General features: G+C 38.1%; 2 protein-coding genes across 2 annotated transcripts in view; one reads left to right on the top strand and one right to left on the bottom strand.

Moving 5' to 3' along the window:
• LOC121380470 (integrin beta-1-B-like) overlaps positions 1–5,047 on the top strand; it is a 55,734-nt gene extending 50,687 nt beyond the window's left edge. The window contains exons 22-23 of the mRNA XM_041509291.1: positions 288–454; positions 1,149–5,047. Coding sequence (XP_041365225.1) covers positions 288–454; positions 1,149–1,253 — 272 coding nt within the window. The 3' untranslated portion in view covers positions 1,254–5,047. The remainder of the gene's footprint in view (positions 1–287; positions 455–1,148) is intronic.
• A 2,934-nt stretch (positions 5,048–7,981) lies between these two features.
• LOC121380365 lies at positions 7,982–17,888 on the bottom strand. Its single transcript, XM_041509147.1, has 2 exons — positions 17,652–17,888; positions 7,982–8,301 (listed from the first exon to the last, which is right to left on the bottom strand). The coding sequence occupies exons 1-2, from the start codon at positions 17,803–17,805 to the stop codon at positions 8,072–8,074; spliced, it is 384 nt and encodes a 127-aa protein (XP_041365081.1). The 5' UTR covers positions 17,806–17,888; the 3' UTR covers positions 7,982–8,071.
• Between the last annotated feature and the right edge of the window lie 1,323 nt (positions 17,889–19,211).

The raw sequence follows: 19,211 nt of genomic DNA, 5'->3' as shown, positions 1-19,211 counted from the left end.
GAAATAAAGTATTAAACTAGCCCGTAGGGACGATATCTGGAGTGGGGTGGGCACAATCTCTAATGGAGGGGGTACAGTGTCTTGGGGTTGGACACAAACGCGATTTTTATCTTTGTTTATATAGAATAGGAAAAACACCCAAACATTTTCATCCTCAAGTGGGTGAGGCACAATCCATGGGTATATCGTGGGTGGAATCGTCATCACTGGGATATTATTTTACATAATTGATATATATGTACCAATATAAATTGAAAACATTTATTTTTGTGTGTGTTGATCTTTAGAATGCCCGACTGCGGCGCCAGTGATGGCGATATCTCTGGGTATCGTGGGTGGAATCGTCCTCATCGGAATCATCATCATCTTACTCATCCTGTTCATCAAGAAGCGCCAGGAAGCCAAGGAATTCGCCGCGTTTGAAAGAGAGAAGGAGAGAGCCAGATGGGAATCGGTATGTTATCTTGTTTCCGCGTCGTTATAACGAGTCATGTCGGGTTTCAGTGGCAGTCCTCTTACTTTTATATGGGATATAGAAATTGTTTTAAGTTTTTTGTCCTTTCAGCTAAAATGTTAAATATAAACCAGTGTTCAACTACTATTATTATTATTATAATATAAACTATTATTAGTGTTGCATAGACATAATCTTTTTTAAATATGAACATGTTATTACTGTTATTATGTTTTCTTCATAGATATTGTCATTGTTAAATTAAAACCACAGTTAATACTTCTTCATAAACATTATTTGTTAAATTATAAACCACTGTTATTAATATTATTGTTACGTCTTTATAGACATTATCTTTCTAAATATAAACCAGTTATTGCTATTATTATTACTTCGTAGACATATTTGTTATATTATAAACTACTCTCATTACTATTATTACTACTTATTCATAGACATTATCTTTGTTAAATATAAAACACTGTTAATGTTATTATCTTTGTAGAACTTCAAACTGCTATTACTTCTTCACTGACATTATCTTTGTTAAATATAAACCAGTTATTGCTATTGTTATTACTTCATCGCAGAAATCATCTTTGTTAAATTACAAACCACCGTTAATATTATTAATATTTTTTCATGGATATTATTTGTGTAGGACTATAAACCATTGTTGTTATGTGTATTTCAGGATGCAAATCCCATCTACAAGACTCCCAAGTCGACATATCAGAACCCGACCTACAGAGGCGCTGACAGGAAAACACCGAGCGAAGACCAGCCGTTCTTGAGTTGAGGACAGTGATGGCTGAACCCTTGTTAACTTCGAGATACTGATGGTTGAACCATTACTAAAGTCCACTGGAACTTTCTTAAGTCCATTGAAACACTGTTACGTTCAAGGACATTCATATAGATGTGATCCATTCTTAAGTTCAACAGACTCATATTCGAACATTATTAAGGCCATTAATATATGAGTTATTCTAAGTCCAGGATACCATTAGATGGACTGTTATTACAATTCAGACACTGACATCTGAACCATTGTTACGTCTAGGATACTATTTACTAAAACATATTCTTACGTTCAAGCCATTGATAGTTGAACTATTATTAAGTTTGGGGCTTTCAAAGTTGGAATTATTCTTAAGTCAAAAGATTGATAGCTGAACCATTCTAAATTTAGGATGCTGGTTCTGTTCATTCCATTTCGATGTCAGTAAAACGACCATGACAATCTTAAATACTTGTCAGTCTGATGACTTCAGAAATAATTCTAAACATACTGTTGTTGAAAGATTAATGGCTAGAAAGTTTGTTTTAATTCAGTTAAAAGGTAATGAAGCTGGCTATATATTAACAGCTTATTTACTAATAAGATATATTTAAATATTTACTCTTCTGTATGTTATAGTAATCAAAATATTTGTTATTCTCTTTGTGGCCATAATATGTGAAGAATACTGCCAAGCTTTAATTTCCGATATACTAGTACTACTCATGAAAACAGAGGGTTTTTTCTCATTCATGTTGTGTCATAATTACCGTAAGAACAAATTTATTTTCAATATGCCTTGTTGGATAACTACAAGTTTGGGCATGTATCGTCCTGGACCCCGTTCCATGAAGCGATCGTAGTACTAAGATCACCGTAACTTAGTGCATACGGTAGTTATACAGATATGGTGATCTTAGCGCTAAGATCGCTTCGTGGAACGGGGCCCAGGGGAGTAGAAGTCCACGTGTAGACAAAGCACACGACAAAACTTCCCTTTAACTCTTCCTAGTGCAGAGATACGATTTTTGATTGCGCTAATGTTTTTGTTTTTTTATTCAGATTAATTGGTATTTGTAAAAGAGTTGGCCTAAACGTGTTTATTAAGGGGTCATGCAAATACCAAAATTGGGTTGACAATTCCTCAGATATATTTCTTAATATATCATCCCTTATGGTTTGGGTAATTCCCATATCATTTATTATGTCACCAGAATCCCTTTTGACTTTGAGCATAATTATTCAAACTGCCTTATCTTTTTTGTTACATAAGAGCAGTGGATGTTTGCAATGATATTTTTCTTTAGTAAACTCCTCCAGTGCGGAGTTCATGTTTTCATATCGTGATGTGTATTGATGTTGTATACTGATGCTACAGACTTGTGGCTGTGTTACCTAGTATACTGTGTATTAGCAGTATAACTGTGTATACTATTTGTTACTCATCTTTAAATACCACACATCACCGATAACGGCATAATATGTTGCCATATTAATTCAGTCTACATTAGTATAAGGTAGGGCACTCTGTTTACATACTCGTGTATTCATTAAATGTTAAAATACGTCCATTCTGGTACAAGTTCAAAACTGCAACGGAAAACGTGTTTAGATGTCAACCTTTACCTAAGAAATAATTTTAAAAGGTGACAGATGCTTATTAAGATGAAAATACTACATTTATCAAATCACTGACGTAAACCATTTAACATCAAGTCAAAGATATGTTTTTAGGAATACTTCTTGTTAGATGTAACAACGAATAGACACCAAATGCATCTATCAAACTAGTTGTTTTTTTAATCAGTACATCAGGATTTGATAGTGTTGTGATAACTATTATAAACAGTTACTGGAAACGTGTTAAATTTAATGGATCGAAAACGATTATTCTTATATAATATTATTTACCATTCAATACATTCATATCGCTGGTTCCATGAACTATAGTTGTGTTCTGTGTTAGTATTCAGTCACATACGAAGGCTGGCTTTCCATATGTACGCAAGCCTTTGATAATTCAATATTTGCGTAAACCATTTATCGGTTAAGCAAAAATAAATTCAGGTAACCCATTTTCTTTTTATGTAACACGTTATGTCCATTTAAATAATGTCTTAAATTTAATGCGCGAACGGAAAATAGGTTAAATTAAATCGTTCTCGCAATTTTAAGAGGTCTGTATGTACGTCATCCGTCATGCGTTTGACATGAGGAATTTGTCATATGTGAAAACACTTTCCACATATACGATTATAGGGTTATGCCCTGTACTGCAAAATTTGGGAAAAGGAGTTTGAAGTGATCGAGGAGAATTCTAGGTCCGTCACGGCACGTAATCCGCAACAAACGCATCGGGTTGCGATTAAAACAGAGTGGGATGACGTGTGCCGGGCACTCACGGACATATGGAAAGGGTGTAATAAGTTTAGTAGGCGAGCGGTTTTTTAATGTGACGGATGACGGACGCAAAAAACGTATATATGAAAAGACAGCTCAGTACTGTTCTGCCAAACCAACTGAACAAGTAGTTAAAATAGGGCAACACTGTAAAAGGAATACTTGACACATGGCTGATAATAGTTCTACCCAATTACCAAGACAGTATTTTGAACTCACACAGTATTTCTTTGAAAATAGTCGTATACCCACAAATGGGGGCTAGACTGTTTTCCGAGGAATGTGTTTTTAATTCCCATTGTGACGTATTTTTTTACATTACTCAATAGTCGATGGCGAATTTCTGATTGATCAAGAGTGAGTATATCAGCTGGATGCAATTGTTTAAGAACAGTGATTCTGATAAAGAACTATAAATTAATCGACCCCATGTAGCATATTTACATAATTAACTACGGCGCAAATATTGGTTTCCATTAGAAGATAGCAGACAGAATTTATTCATCATGTATCAAGGCGATGCAATTCAAATTCAAATTTCTTTATAAAACAATATTTTTTCAATAAACGAAGTGAACAGGTAAACAGCCAGAAGGCCTCCAAATTGTGACGTCACGTGTTAACATGTTGGTCATCCATAATGGAGTTTGTAAAAATATAAATTTATAAAATAGTACAAAATGAAATTATTTGAATCAAATTTAATTATTTTGTGGAAAGGAATAATCTTACATTTCACGAGACAAATTAATAAATATTGTTGGTCATTTATTGTTCTTAAACTCGATTCATGCCCCAACATAGTATGTTTCGTCCGCTCCAGACCTTGGCACCATTTTGCTACAACTATTATGTTACCTGAATGGAACATTTTATTGAAAGGGGACATACTAATATTTCCCAGAGAATTTAGTCTTAGAAGCTAAGTTGTGATATAACTTTGGTTTAGCGGCCATTGCCAAACTAACATAGTGTTGTGTGAACGATCTGTGACCATGAGTGTTTTTTTCTTTACGTTGTGTTGTTGACTATAAAAGAAAGAAAAACATTTTGTAAAAATTATAGTTTACAAATTTCACTTATTCATGACACATTTATTATTTTTATTTAACATATCTAAGTTCGTATATATATTGGAGTTTGTAATGCAAGTCTTTTTTTATTTAGGCGGGTTGCCTGCTTATATTAGTGTTAATGTATTGCATAATAATGTATTCTATACGAATATGCTTTCACAGCTGTATCATTAGTTGTAGAGATATTAGTATTTGGCTTTATTATTTATTCGACGCCATCATTCCAGTCACGTGTCTGTTACCAATATTTCATACTACCTTAAATTAACGGTAGTACAACAAGGCCTTACCTAGCAGGGGATGACCGGGAAGAAGTTGGGAGGGGGGGGGGGGGGGGGGGGGGGAGCTGTTATACCTTACAAAATACGAAAAAGTGCCATTTTTGCTTTATAATTGCCCTAATTCCCAAAGAGGAGAATACATTAATGTGCCCTCTATTGTTTTTGTACTGTTACCCTCACTTATTTAAAGACTAGGTACGGACCTAAACTACTGCCAAACAACCGTGTAAAGTATTGGGTAAAGAAGTCAGTGCTAAGTGTTTCTCCAGCATATTGTCCGTATTGGTGCTATTTTCTATTAATATCACAGTTCTCGACATATTTACATTGTAAATACAGCATAATAGACATTTTTCTTACATGTATACTAAAATTTATCTTATCATTTTATGTGACCTAGTTGTCAGCAAAACCATTGTTTTTTTGTTTTTTTGTTTGTTTGTTTGTAATTTTTTTTAGTTATTTTGGGGGTTTTTTTGAGGGGTTGGTGGGTTTTTTTATGTCATTGTTTTTATTTTATTTATTTTTTACTTTTTTATTTTATTTTTTACTTCTTTTTTGGGGGGGGTGGGGGGGTGGGGTGTAAACTGTTTTTCTTTGTTAATCAATTGGTATGTTTTGTAAGATATATTTTTGTAGTTGAATACATTCCGTAGTTGAAACAGATGATGTTGGAGTTGCGATGAGATCGCCGACGTGAATGAGTAGCTGATCAAGCGTTATCTTTATAACATCATCTGAGATGATCCATCATTTAAAGCCACTGTTACACGCTAGTTGTCATGCTACATGACTCAACAAAATACATCCTGAAAATACAGTCAAACCTGTGTTAAGTAGCCACCAAAGAGAGTATCAAAATGTCATTTTAAAAAAGGTGGCTGCTTAATACAGGTCAGTTTATACTACTAGAATAGTATATGATCCGCGAGAATAAATGGCTTCTTAACACAGGTAGCTGCTTATTACAGGTAACCGTTAGACCATGTTTCACTGTATATGCATTCAATTTGTCCTGAAAATAGTATATTGAACCAGTTAAACAAGTAGTCATGTCCTACTTGTTATCGATACTGTTGTATATAACTGAATTAAGGCTCCGTAGCCATAAATCAGGGGGAGGAGGAGAAAGGTTTGTTTATTTTGTGATAACGCCATCTGTTTAATATATTTGCAAAACATCCTTAGTTAGCGAGCGTTAGCTGAAGAAGATCGTACGCGGTGTATATTTCAAGTCACGCAATTCGTGCGACTCAGTCTTAAATACTTGGTGCTTTTCATATGAGCGGCATAGGCTATAGTATTATAGAATGTCAATGCAGTGTTCTCGTGTGAGTGGCAGAGGCTATATTATACATGTAGAACGTCAATTCAGTCTTTTCGTACGAGAGGCATAGGCTTATATTATAGCCTAGTATGTCAACAATGCTAATGTAGTTTTTGTTCTTATACGACAGGGGTTTCATTCACAACGCTCTCTTAAACTCTCTTAATCGCTTTTGCAGTATTTTTTCATTGCACTGTGAGATCGCAAAGTTACGAGAGTCTAGTGAATCAGTTCGCAGGTCTTTTCTGTGCATATAGCCTCCCAACTTGTTTGTTGAGCAATACAGGACATAATACGAACACTACAAATAAGCATTTCGTAAAGTACATGCATGTAGTATTTAATGTACTGTTTAGTAATTCAATAATGTATTCATCTACTGTTCATGCTATATATATATTATGTTAAAAAAATTTTTTACGTGTAGTCACTTGTTAATTGTATTTTTGCTATGAAATAGAGATTTGGAACAAATTTGCTGTGTGCCACACAAGAATGAATATCTTTAGTGCTTGTCGATTTTACATGTTTGTTTGTGACGATTGGACGCCTGGCCTGCGTTCAGCAACAGCGAGTGACGCTAACGTCCGCGAACTATTTGACTGGTTTCCAATGTAGTCATTTATTTTAATGTGAAGGGTATTGGATAGCAAAATCTTGTCTTGTTTTGAACACAAGTAAAACGTGAGTCAACCTTCTGTGTATGTTAGCACAATTCAAATGGTTGATTGATTGATGTTGGATTCAAACGCTTTCCTACTCGGTTTGGCTAAACGCAACCCAGATTCTGAGAATGCGAGCGTAGGCCTACTTCAGCCCTAGTCTAGTGGACGTTTTTCTGCTCGGTCTGGCTGAATGTAGCCCTGAATGAATGACACATTAAATTGATGCGTGACGTGTGATCGTGTAGAAAGCTTGTAATGTTTTTGTTTTTTCTCTCAAGCAATACCCCAAGTTACTTGTTGTTCGCTGTAGTGTACGGCTTGTAAAAGTGTATTTGTATTCACAGATCAACTGATTGAATTAATTTAGCAAGCAGTGGACATTATTTACGTTCGTGATTGTATATTTATAGTACATTATATCAAATTAATCAACATATTTTTTATTAATAAAATGATGTTGTTAATAAATACATCTTTTACACATAGTGTGTTTGTTCTTTATTATAAAGGTACTGTCACACCCATTTTCAGGAAATAAGTTTACGCAAACAACTTTTTTCCATGATTATGTAATTCTGGGAATATTTTTTTCGCAAATAACTTTTCCTTGAATATGTAATTCTGGGAATATTTTTTTACGCAAATATCTTTTTCAGGAATATGTAATTCAGGGAATATTTTTTATGCAAACTTTTCTATGATTATGTAATTCGGAAACTATTTTTTATGCAGACAACTTTTCCAACACACCACCCCACCCCTCATCTTTTGTAGTGCTTTGCCTTGGAAAGCCTCCCAAAAAGTATAATATATTGACAATACAAATTACTCGTTCATCAACTCCTTTCAGAAATTCTTCACACCCGTGGTCACTATTATATAAATCGAAATATTGCAATGTTGAATAGGGGAAACAGGTTTGCATATTCGTTTTAAATTACATGTATAAATTTGTTTAACACCGTAATCCCCGATTCATAAATAACAAATAATTAAAATTAATGAAACATTTATTTCAAGTATTTCAACGTACAATATAACATTTTCATTCCCTGGTTGCCGCGTGGAATTACAGACTGGTCCAATATCACATTACGCATTTCGGATACCCGACATGACCCTTGCATCGTCCAATGTGTTTGCAGATGTTTCTGTTCTTGTTCACGCTAGGTGGCTCCAGATTGAGGTGCTTGCCCGCTATACACAGTTGCTGGTGACACAGATGTGACACCTCCAATCCACGCGCAATGTAGCATTGTCCTCGGTCTATCATAAACGCCAGTCTATGAACACCAATAGTTCTCCTAGCACATGTACCTGAAAAAGTCGATCCATAACTTTAAAATAAAACTTGATAATAGAACTTTCAGTTGAGTTCAGTTAAGTTTATTGTATCAATACAGCCAATTGGGGAAGCAGTCAATGTAATGAACATACAAACACGTAAGAACGCAATGTGCAGTAATAGATTTAGGTAGCCTATATGTAGATGTATATGCAAGGCAATAAATAACTTATAGTCCGTCCCACAGGGAGCGCCTTTTTTCATGCTATGGAATTTATTACGTTATTTATTTTTGAGCCGACTGTTTTCTAAATTGGACATAAAAATAGTTGTTGGGGGGTTGTTGGGTTTTTTTGTTTGTTTCAAAAACACTTTTTACTTTTCTTCTTACATCAAATAAAACTGAAATTATTTACAAAAACCTTTTTGTATAGATATTCCCACTTTGCTTCTTATTTTAAATACTTTATGAATGTGTATTATATCGTATTCAAAACTCCCGCCGTGGTTGATTTCTTCTAGTGGTAAATAAAAAGGCAGAAATCACGCGACGCTAGAACAAATGACAAATCGCAAAGGTTCTATAGCTAATCTTTATAATTTATTTATTATTTAATCACAGTTATTGTGTAAAACCCCAGAAATACAGCTTCAAAGTTGTCCGATTCACGAGCGTGTTCCATTCCAGATCATTTTACCCTAATAAAGGTTATGCATTTCGGGATCATATCCGCTGGGGGGGGTTTGGGTTTGGGTTTTGTTTTGTTTTTTTGGGGTTTTTTTTTTTTTGGGGGGGGGGGGGGGGAGTTGTTGGGGTTTTTTGTGGGGTTTTTTTTTTATCCCACTGCCCCCTTTACTTTCCTTTTTTGAATTCCGTCTCATTTCTTCCCGATCTGGCAACTCCTCCTATCTTTCAAATTCTTTTGCTGTCCACCTCCACATCCCAGTCCTTGTCTCTCCAACCGCGACAGGTGCTTGTCTCTTGTGGCTATCTGTGCCACACACCTGTCATTCCTCATCAGCTTTTAGCTGTGGACTTAGTCTGACCACTTCGGGGAGTGTTCAGTAGTTACTTCTGGCATTGTTAAGAGGCACTTGTAACCACCTACTATGCACCCCTACTACCGGCGGTCGTTAGTTAGTGCCGTGGGTCAGACCAGTTTTATTAGCGGCAAAGGACGAGGATGCCAGGTGGGTGCAGGGAAATACACAGAGACTGCACCCGTGGAGGAAGTTGAGACAGGTAGGCGATGGTGTGGACAACTCAGAAGACAGAGTCGGAGGAAAACTGACAGAAAGGGTCGAAACAGATTGAAATCGTGGGAGAAATTGGAAAGTTTTTTATATTAAGATAATGAGAATGATAGGCAGAGGGTGATAGATGAGAAAGATGAATGAATGTGTGAGCCAGCTTTGACGGGATTTGAACCACTGTCGTCAGCTTGATTGTCCAGCAGCTTATCCACTAGACCACTCATATCCGTTGTTGACTGTTTCCGAGACACAGTCCCATATTGATTAGTAAAAAGGGTTAATACGTAGGATATAAAACAGAACTCTCAAAGTGTTGTGGGAAAATATCTCGAAGAAGTGAGAAACGTCCATTTAGTTTACCGTGAATAGCATATCCAGTCTAGCGGACGTTTTTCTGCTCGGTCTCACTGAACTCGGACCATCACTTTTAGTGTAACGGGCGTGTGAAGGCATTTTAGCAGGGGTGGGGTCTAGACTGCGGCGTACGAAGTTTAAAGGGGGGGGGGGGTGATATATGTTTGAGAAAGGAGGGGACCGTAATCGTTGTTTTGTCAAAGAGTTAAACGTTCTGCATTGCAAGACAGAAAATGTCCTCTTTGTAACACTGCCTTAGCTGACGAATATCATTATTTGTTTCAGTGTCCTTCAAATTTTATCAGTTATTTAATTCTACAAAGTTATCAACTACAAAGAAATTATGTATGTTCCTCAATGTTATTAACACCGTTTTTAAGAAACCATGTATATTTTATAATTATATCCAGTGTATTATTATATTTTATTACCCATATGGTCTACAATAAATGTTACATACATATGGTATTTCCACCACTATCTTTATCGCATGGGCTTTAATAATACATGGGGCGGGACGTAGCCCAGTGATAAGACGCTCGCTCGATACGCGGTCGGCGTGGGATCGATTCCCGTCGGTGGGCCCATTGGGCTCTTTTTCGTTCAGTGCACCACAACTGGTATATCAAAGGCCGTGGTATGTATTACCCTGTCTGTGGGATGGTGCATATAAAAGATCCCTTGCTGCTAATCGAAAAGAGTAGCCCATGAGGTGGCGACAGCGGGTTTCCTCTGAATATCTGTGTGGTCCTTAACCATATGTCTGACGCAATATAACCGTAAATAAAATGTGTTGAGTGTGTCGTTAAATAAAACATTTCTTTCTTTTTAATAATACATGTGCATTGAAAACTGTTATAACCGTGTCCGGTGATTCGGCTCACTTGATATTTTGCTGAAGTATGCTTAGGAAGTTGTCATGTTGTCGGTGTTTTTTAACGAATTAAAGTTCAATTTATTTTTCAATGGTTAATCAAGTATCAACATATTTATTGTTAAGGGTGCAATTAATTTTTTTTTAGAATTATCAATAATTATATCATAATTTCAAAATAAATCATTCACCTGTTTTCGTGTATATAAACGCGAAGTAGGTCATCCTTATTGATATTAAGAATGTTAAAACCAGTTTGAAAACACTTTTCCCGCATTTTTTAAATTATAGCAAGCAGTATAAATGTAATTATTTTTGTTCGGTTATTTTTATTTAAACTGAAAAATAAAAGCGAAATAAGATACACGTGTGTGCACAATATACCCGAGAAAAATAAAATCCATGTAGGCATCTTAGCCATGCATGACAATGAACATGTATGCATCTGCAGTACTATGCCACTCAAGAAAACGTTTTCGAAACTGAACATGAGATGGGTCATGTGTGATCGTTCATTTTCATAGTAATATTTTTAACAAGGCAAAACAAAAAAGTACTAAAATAATTTTGGGACAATAGTATAGCGTTTATGGGCTAAAACTGAGGTCATAGACGGTCTATAAATAGCGGGGTCAACGATCCACATCTACTGCGCCGAATCTTCGGACATGCAAATCGTGTTGGATACAATGGGGTGTCTATATTTATGCACCATTTTAAAATGTTTCTTTACTACAGATATAAAACAATTTCTAGTGTATTTCAGATTATGCACTGCTTCACTGGTGAGGGAAAGAAAGAAAGAAAGAAATGTTTTATTTAACGACGCACTCAACACATTTCATTTACGGTTATATGGCGTTAGACATATGGTTAAGGACCACACAGATTTTGAGAGGAAACCCGCTGTCGCCACTACATGGGCTACTCTTTCCGATTAGCAGCAAGGGATCTTTTATTTGCGCTTCCCACAGGCAGGATAGCACAAACCATGGCCTTTGTTGAACCAGTTTGTCGATGTAAGTGGTTTACACCTACCCATTGAGCCTTGCGGAGCACTCACTCACGGTTTGGAGTCGGTATTTGGATTAAAAATCCCATGCCTCGAATGGGATCCGAACCCAGTACCTACCAGGCTGTAAACCGATGGCCTAACCACGACGCCACCGAGGCCGGTTCACTGGTGAGGGACACATTTTATTAAGTATTTCAGTGTTCACAAAGAAAATGGTCTTTGAATGCTTAGGTGCGCCGATACACCGAACAGCATTGTATAGCACACTTCTGACGTAACTATAGCCCGAGTACTCTGACTATAAGAGACTATAAGACGGACATTTGGACATTGGACATAAATACGCTCTCATTACAGTCAGAGACCAAGCTATGTATTTTTTTGGCAATTCCCGACAACCAAAAAGTTGGCAAAGATTTCCGCTCTAATATCACAACAATCCTATGTTTGACGTTAAATACTTTTACATCGATCATTTTCGAGTTAATTGATTTTTAAAAATCCACATATTAATCACTAATACACACACTACAGAAAGAAACCCGACAGCACCCACATTCAGCTAAGCTTCGGCAAACTCCGGACAGCAGAATTCTAAGTTCGCCGACCTATATCGTGACGCAATCGGAACACCTCGTCACATTCCGCTACGCTAGATGTAGGCTCGGACACAAGTTGTAGGAATACACCAAATTTGCATGTATTTGGTGACGCGGTTAGGGCGAAGTTTGTAACATAATGTAGTTCGATCAAAAGCCCCACTTATTTCTTTGGAGGAGCTGAACCTATTGGCAATCTGTACCAAGAAACAGCTGATTAAACAGACTGATGTTTTGATGAAATTGTTCTTAAATGTGAAAGCGCTGGATTGTTTAAAAAACTGACTTGTCAGTATTTCTATGGAACATGCTCGCCAACGGCACACATTAACTGTGATATAGATTTAACCGTGGTTCATGAGTAAAGATAAAGATATGACAACTAAAAAATTGTTTCGTGATGGATTTGTATTTTCAAGCTGTTTTAGAAACTTCTGAAAAAGGTTACTTCAACATATTTAATTATAGTTAAAATTGAAGAAATTGTAATAAATTTATAAATTTGACACGCATTTTACTCCGTAGCTGGACCATTATTATATAAAACGATCGGTAAGAAATGTCCAAAATAACAACAGGAATATTTATTTGTTTATAAAATTACCTTTCTTTTGATATATGTGATCATTAAAAACTAGTTTTCTTCGTGATGAAGCTTTGGCATGTGGGCGATCTGTATGTACTTTTAACTTCTCAACAGACTCAATAAGTTTGTCAACAACAGTTTTCCTTCGTTTCGGCGTCGGACCAGTGCTGGGTGGCGTCCCTGTGCTTATATGATTACCTGCATTCTGTAGATTTTCAAAAACCTGTGTTTTAAAATTTTGGAATTTAATAATTTTATTTACACATCTGTCACCTATTCTGTAACTGTCAGTAGGTTTAAAGCCTAATGTGTCTGTTATCTTTTGTATTATATCATTCTCGCGTATTCTCTTCGATGCATTTGTTGTTGTATGTAGTTGTCTATTCACTGAAGCACAGAATGAGTCACTTCCAAGCTAACTTTCGATGAAGCTGGACGCTGTCGCCTGTGCTCTCGACTTGCCCTGCCCCCCCCCCCCCCCCCCCCCCCCACCCCCACCTGGGTGGCTTGATTGCAAGCTTTGGATCGCTGCTGGAGTTTCGCGTCGCGTACACCGGGACACGGGCAACCGTGACTTTGGTGTACGGCGACTCGGACTCGCAGAAGAGGAAGGGAAGTGGACGGAGGAAGAAGAAACGTGCGCCAGGAGCGGCTCAGAGGGGAACAAAACGGACCTCCATTTCCCTCTACGCCACCGCCTACACGTAACTGGCCACTGTCACCAGTCTTGCCAGTTCGGAAAGCGGTGGTCCGGGCAGGAGCCGTTGCGAAGAGGAACCAGCCTGACAAGGCAAGGCCTCCGCCTTCACAGGCACCGTCCCCCTCCGACTCGGAAGCCGTCTGGAAAGTTCAGATCGGGAAAATCAGGTCCGGCTTCCTGAAGTTCGTGCAGGGGGACACTTCGGATCCGGCATTACTGATGGGCGGACTAGTGGAACCAGAGCTGAAACAACTGCCTGATGGAAGCGCTTACGAGCTACACACCATCAAGTCTACAGCTGGCAAGACGGGGTTGGTACTAACTCAGCGCCGAGAAGGAGTCTACCGACAAGCGGTCCTAGTTAGAGAGATGGATAGCCATACCATCCACAGGATCGTCAAGGCCCTTTTCGGCAAAGACTACCGGAGTGTTATAACCATCCTCGCCGACCAGAGATGGAAGCACTTCATCCCCGCCTTTGCCGGTTCTCCGCTCATCAGTTCGCCGTAGGCCAACCTCCAAACCCTAACGGCCTTAACGAGGCCACTCACGTGGACATATAGATTGGACTTTAAACATTTAGACCTTCGTTATGTCGAAATTACTTCTTTTTTTTAAATATTATTAAATAGTCCGATCCTCTCTTCTTTCTCTTATTTATTTTTGGACTGTCCTTCTAAAATGCTCCAAATTATATAAATATTCGGCCGAGCAGTCAATTCTTTTTTTTTTTTGGCTTGTAAATTTTTTTCTTCTTTTTTTTAAATTATTCTATTAACCTTTTTACTAATTGCTATTTTCCTAATTCTGCCCATTTTCAACACCCCCCCCCCCTCTCCCCCCCCCCCCCCCCCCCCCCCCATGATCGCCCACTCAGTCATTCCGTCTACTAGGCGGAATCGCCCAGTGGGCGATCACGTGATCTACATCACGAAATAGGTTACCGAGCTTTGTAATTCTTGCGACGGAGTGTCACGAAGCGTAGCTGAATGTGGGTGCTGTCGGATTTCTTTCAGTACTATGTGTATTAGTGATTAATATGTGGATTTGTTTTAATCAGTTAACTCGAAAATGGTCGATGTAACTGTATTTCACGTCAAACATAGGATTGTTGTGGTATTAGAGTGGAAATCTTTGCAAAGTGGAAATCTTTTGGTTGTCGGGAATTGCCAAAAAAATACATAGCTTGGTCTGACTGTAATGAGAGCGTATTAATTTTATGTCCAAATGTCCGTCTAGCTCTCTTACAGTCAGAGTACTCGGGCTAACGTAACTATAATTTCTGAAGTAGCTGCACGCTTGCGATGGTCGCGGCTATGATATTGACATCATACCGCCTCACTGTAATTGACATCGCTGAAGGTTATTAAAGTTACATTCTCTGATTGCCATATTATAACATCATGTACAAATGTGAAATACAAGCTTAAATGCACTTTTAAAAAAGTCGTGTGTGTGAACGGATATCGTCAAACGTATACGCTTGATCCGTCGCCTGCGCCGCCATAGCTCGGCAAAGCACAAACGACAGCCTGTTGTCAGTTTCAGTTAACACGTGCGTTTGCCGATTTCAATTTGTGGGGTTCGTCTCAAAAAATTAAAAGAGAAATCTTGCGCTGTACGAAGAACGTTCGGTTGAGGATACGGTACTAGAGTTTAGTTAAAACCGGTTTGATCTTGACAACGTATTATCGAGTCATACTTTCCTATTTCAGAATTGATATTTTATAAAGTGTTAGTAGAACTTTGAAAGTTTAGTTTGTATACTAGTAACACATTAATCATGTATATATTTTAAAAATAAAATATACTAAAGTAAACAATGAACGTTTTCACTTCTTAATTTTACGTGTTAAAATCGACAAATTCAAATAAATATTATTTCGTTTCGAAAGGGTAAAGTTGTGGAGGTGGGGGGGTTTAACGACATCAAAGATAAAGCATATTGATTTAATAATCATCCGACCCCATACAACCGTAAATAAAATGTGTTGAGTGCGTCGTTAAATAAAACATATCCTATCCTTCCTTCCATCTGCTATTGGATGTCTAACATTTGGTAATTCTGACATATAATCTTAGAGAGGAATCGGGTGCATGTGCAGGGGGAGGGTATTGGAGGTCGAAACCCTTACTTGCCCAAGCTTAAAAAAGATTGAAATGTATTTTTGTGTGGGAGCATGGCCCCATATAAACTTCGCTTAACACAGTCTATAACCCCAGCCCCGCTGAAATCCCTGCACACGCGCCTTGGAAACCCGCTAAAAAAATTTTTAGTAAGGGATTGTGTTTATATGTACCATCCCACAGACAGGATATCACATACCATGGTCTTTTTGTATACCCGCCGATGGGGATCGATCCTAGACTGACCGCGCATTTCCAAAAGTTATAAAGCACACTTTGTGGATAATAAATAATTAAAATTTCGGGGAGAACCATACGAAATTTATGAAACTCTAGTGGTATATATGAGCATGTAAATAAATATTGGATTGGATTGGAAATTGTTTTATACACCACGCTCTCACTCGGGGAATAAAAAAATCTCAAACTCGTTTCATAAATTCCGTATGGCACTCCCGCTTATGCAATAATCTTCAGATATGTATCGTGTCTAGAGTGCACTGCTGTCGTTAAAATTATTCTTATATAATAATTATACCCATTTTTGTATTATTGCTATTATTATATAACATAATTAATTATTATATAACATAATTTGTTAATAGTACACTGCAGGTATCAATATATATGTCTGTAAACCACCTCAATGTATCACCGATAGGTGATCTGAGAGAAATTAAAAAACACCACTGGAGCACATTGATTAATTAATTATCGGCTATTGGATGTCAAGCATTTGGTAATTCTCACACAGTCATCAGAGGAAACCCGCTACATTTTTCCTAATGCAGCAAGGGATATTTTATATGCACTGTCCCACAGACAGGAAAGCACATACCACGCCCTTTGTCCAGTTGTGTTGCACTGGTTCGAAAGAGAAAAAAAACCCAATCAGTTGAATGGATCCACCGAGGTGGTTCGACCCTACGACACAAGCACTTCAAGCGAGCACGCAACCGACTGAGCTAAATCCCGCCACTGAGAGAAATAAACCTGTGTTCTGTTATGTTGCATACTGTTACCGCTATTCAATTTTTTATTTTGTTTTAAATGGGACGGGTATTTTGTTGTTTTGTTTTTAATCGTCCGAAGGGTCGGGACGTAGCCCAGTGGTAAAGCGTTCGCTTGATGCGCGGTCGGTTTAGGATCGTTCTATTTCTCGTTCCAGCCAGTACTCCACAACTGGTGTAATAAAGGCCGTGGTATGTACCATCCTGCCTGTGGGATGGTGCATATAAAATATCTCTTGCTGCTAATCGAAAAGAGTAGCCCATGAAGTGGCGACAGCGGGTTTCCTCTCTCTATATCTGTGTGGTCCTTAACCAAATGTCCGACGCCATATAACCGTAAATAAATTGTGTTGAGTGCGTTTTTAAATCAAACATTTCCTTCCTTAATCACCCGATATGTTAGAGCAAGAGGACACACGAACTATCACCTCATCCACCCCACCCGTCCCAATTATGAGGGGAAATGATTTCATTGCCAGGCGTGTGTGAGGGGGAGGGATGGGGGGGGGGGGGGTCGAGGGTCAAAACAGTCTCCTGCCCAAAGCGAATTATCTTTTTATCTATATTTTCTTGTGAAGCGTGACTTGACTTGAACCACCTAGAAACATAGACCGAATATTTTATATTTAGTGACTTTTAATTATTTATCTATTTTAAATATTTATAACTTACGTTCAATGATTTCACAGAACATAAGAAATAAATATAAAATAAATAAATAATTTAAATTAAAAAAAAAAAAAATGAAGAAATATTCGGTCTATTTGAAACCTAGCTCGCCACAATATAGAGCGCCCTTTCCCTTCATAATACCCTGGACACGTGCCTGATGGCGGGCGGGTGGGGGGGACTGGGTGGTATACCTGGAAGTTGCACTCTAATAGCCCCGTACACGGAACCCGATCGTCCAGTCTTGTGCACGGCTCCTGTCCAAAAGACGCATCCATTATTTTCAGCACGAGATTTCTCTCTTAGATGCTTGCGGTATCGCTCAAAGAAACCTTGTTCATCATACATAGCTGAGAAAACTGTCGAGTCCTTAATATTAACACGTCATCACAATCAACAGAGTTGTCTGTGTTAGACTTATCGTTTTTGATCTTTACGGTATCCACGCGCGTTACCATGACTACAGAAATACTCTCGACAGCAACAAACGGATTGTTTATTTTATTTTGTAGTCAGTTTCACGTTATATTTTATCGATAGCCTGTTCAACAGAACATGTGATTAAGAAAAGTAACGGCAAAATAAATACAGGGGGAAAAAAACAATAACAAAAAAAAAAAACGGGACGAGACGTAGCCTAGAGGTAAATAGCTCGCCTGATGCGCGGTCGGTCTAAGATCGATCTCTATCGGTGGGTCCATTGGGCTATTTCTCGTTACAACCAGTGCCAGTTATATATCATAGGCCGTGGCATGTGCTATCCTGTCTGTGGGATTCTGCATATACATGTAAAAAATTCATTGCTGCTATAATTGAAAAGAGTAGTACATGGTGGCGGGTTTCCTCTCTAATTATCTCAGTGGCCACATTACGTCCGACGTCATATAACCGTAATTAAAATCTGTCGAGTGCGTTGTTAAATAAAACATTCATTCCTTCCTCCTTCCTTCCTTCCTTCCATAGCATTGCAATTTGCCGTGGTTTGAAATGTGATACAACAGTCCCGGAGGAACGATATATTTTGAATGAGGGGGCACAATCTCTAGTGGAAGGGGCAAACATTCTAGTGTGGGACGCAAACCATATCTTTAACCTTATTTAAATGTTTCGTTTCGACGGGCCTGACTCCGTATTCATAAACAAACTTAAGTCAACGAAAATTATTTTCGTGCTTATATCCAATTAACTTTCAAGCACGCTGTCCTGGGCTATCTGCCCTGGGCACACACCTCAGATACCTGGGCTGTCTGTCCAGGACAGAGGTTAGTGGTTAGTGAGAGAGAAGTTGGTGTAGTAGTCTTACACCTAACCACTGAGTCGTTAAAATAGCTCTAGGTGGGGCCGGTACCGGGAGGCGAACCCAGTACCCTAGGTCTTACCAGCCTTGTGTCCTACTACACCACCGAGGCCGGTTGTAGATAAGTATCTTACGCTGATTTAAGTACCTTTATGAATACGAAGCTTGTACAACAGTCTTGTTTGACACCTCAGTAGCGCTATAATTATTTATTTTGTTTAATGACACCGCTAGAGCACATTGGATGTCAAACATTTAGTAATTTTGACATAGTCTTATAGAGGAAACCCGCTACATTTTGTTCATTAGTAGCAAGGGATGTTTTATATGCACCATCCCACAGACAGGATAGCGCATACCACGGCCTTTGATATACCAGTCGTTGTGCACTGGCTGGAGTGAGAAACAGCCCAATGGGCATACCGACGGGGATCGATCCCAGACCGACGTCCCGCCC

This window comes from Gigantopelta aegis, chromosome 9, assembly GCF_016097555.1.
Source record: "Gigantopelta aegis isolate Gae_Host chromosome 9, Gae_host_genome, whole genome shotgun sequence".
In the NCBI taxonomy this organism is placed as follows: Eukaryota; Metazoa; Mollusca; class Gastropoda; order Neomphalida; family Peltospiridae; genus Gigantopelta; species Gigantopelta aegis.
Note: the sequence above shows the minus strand (reverse complement) of the source record. Positions and strands in the feature narration are given on the sequence as shown.

What these genes read in the sequence shown, in the direction of transcription:
- LOC121380365 (XM_041509147.1), bottom strand. Translation starts at nt 17,805, where the DNA reads ATGTATGATGAACAAGGTTTCTTTGAGCGATACCGCAAGCATCTAAGA. An exon ending in TATTAGAGTGCAACTTCCAG is followed by an intron (nt 8,302 to 17,651) that starts GTATACCACCCA and finishes CGACTTTTTCAG; the next exon opens with GTACATGTGCTAGGAGAACT.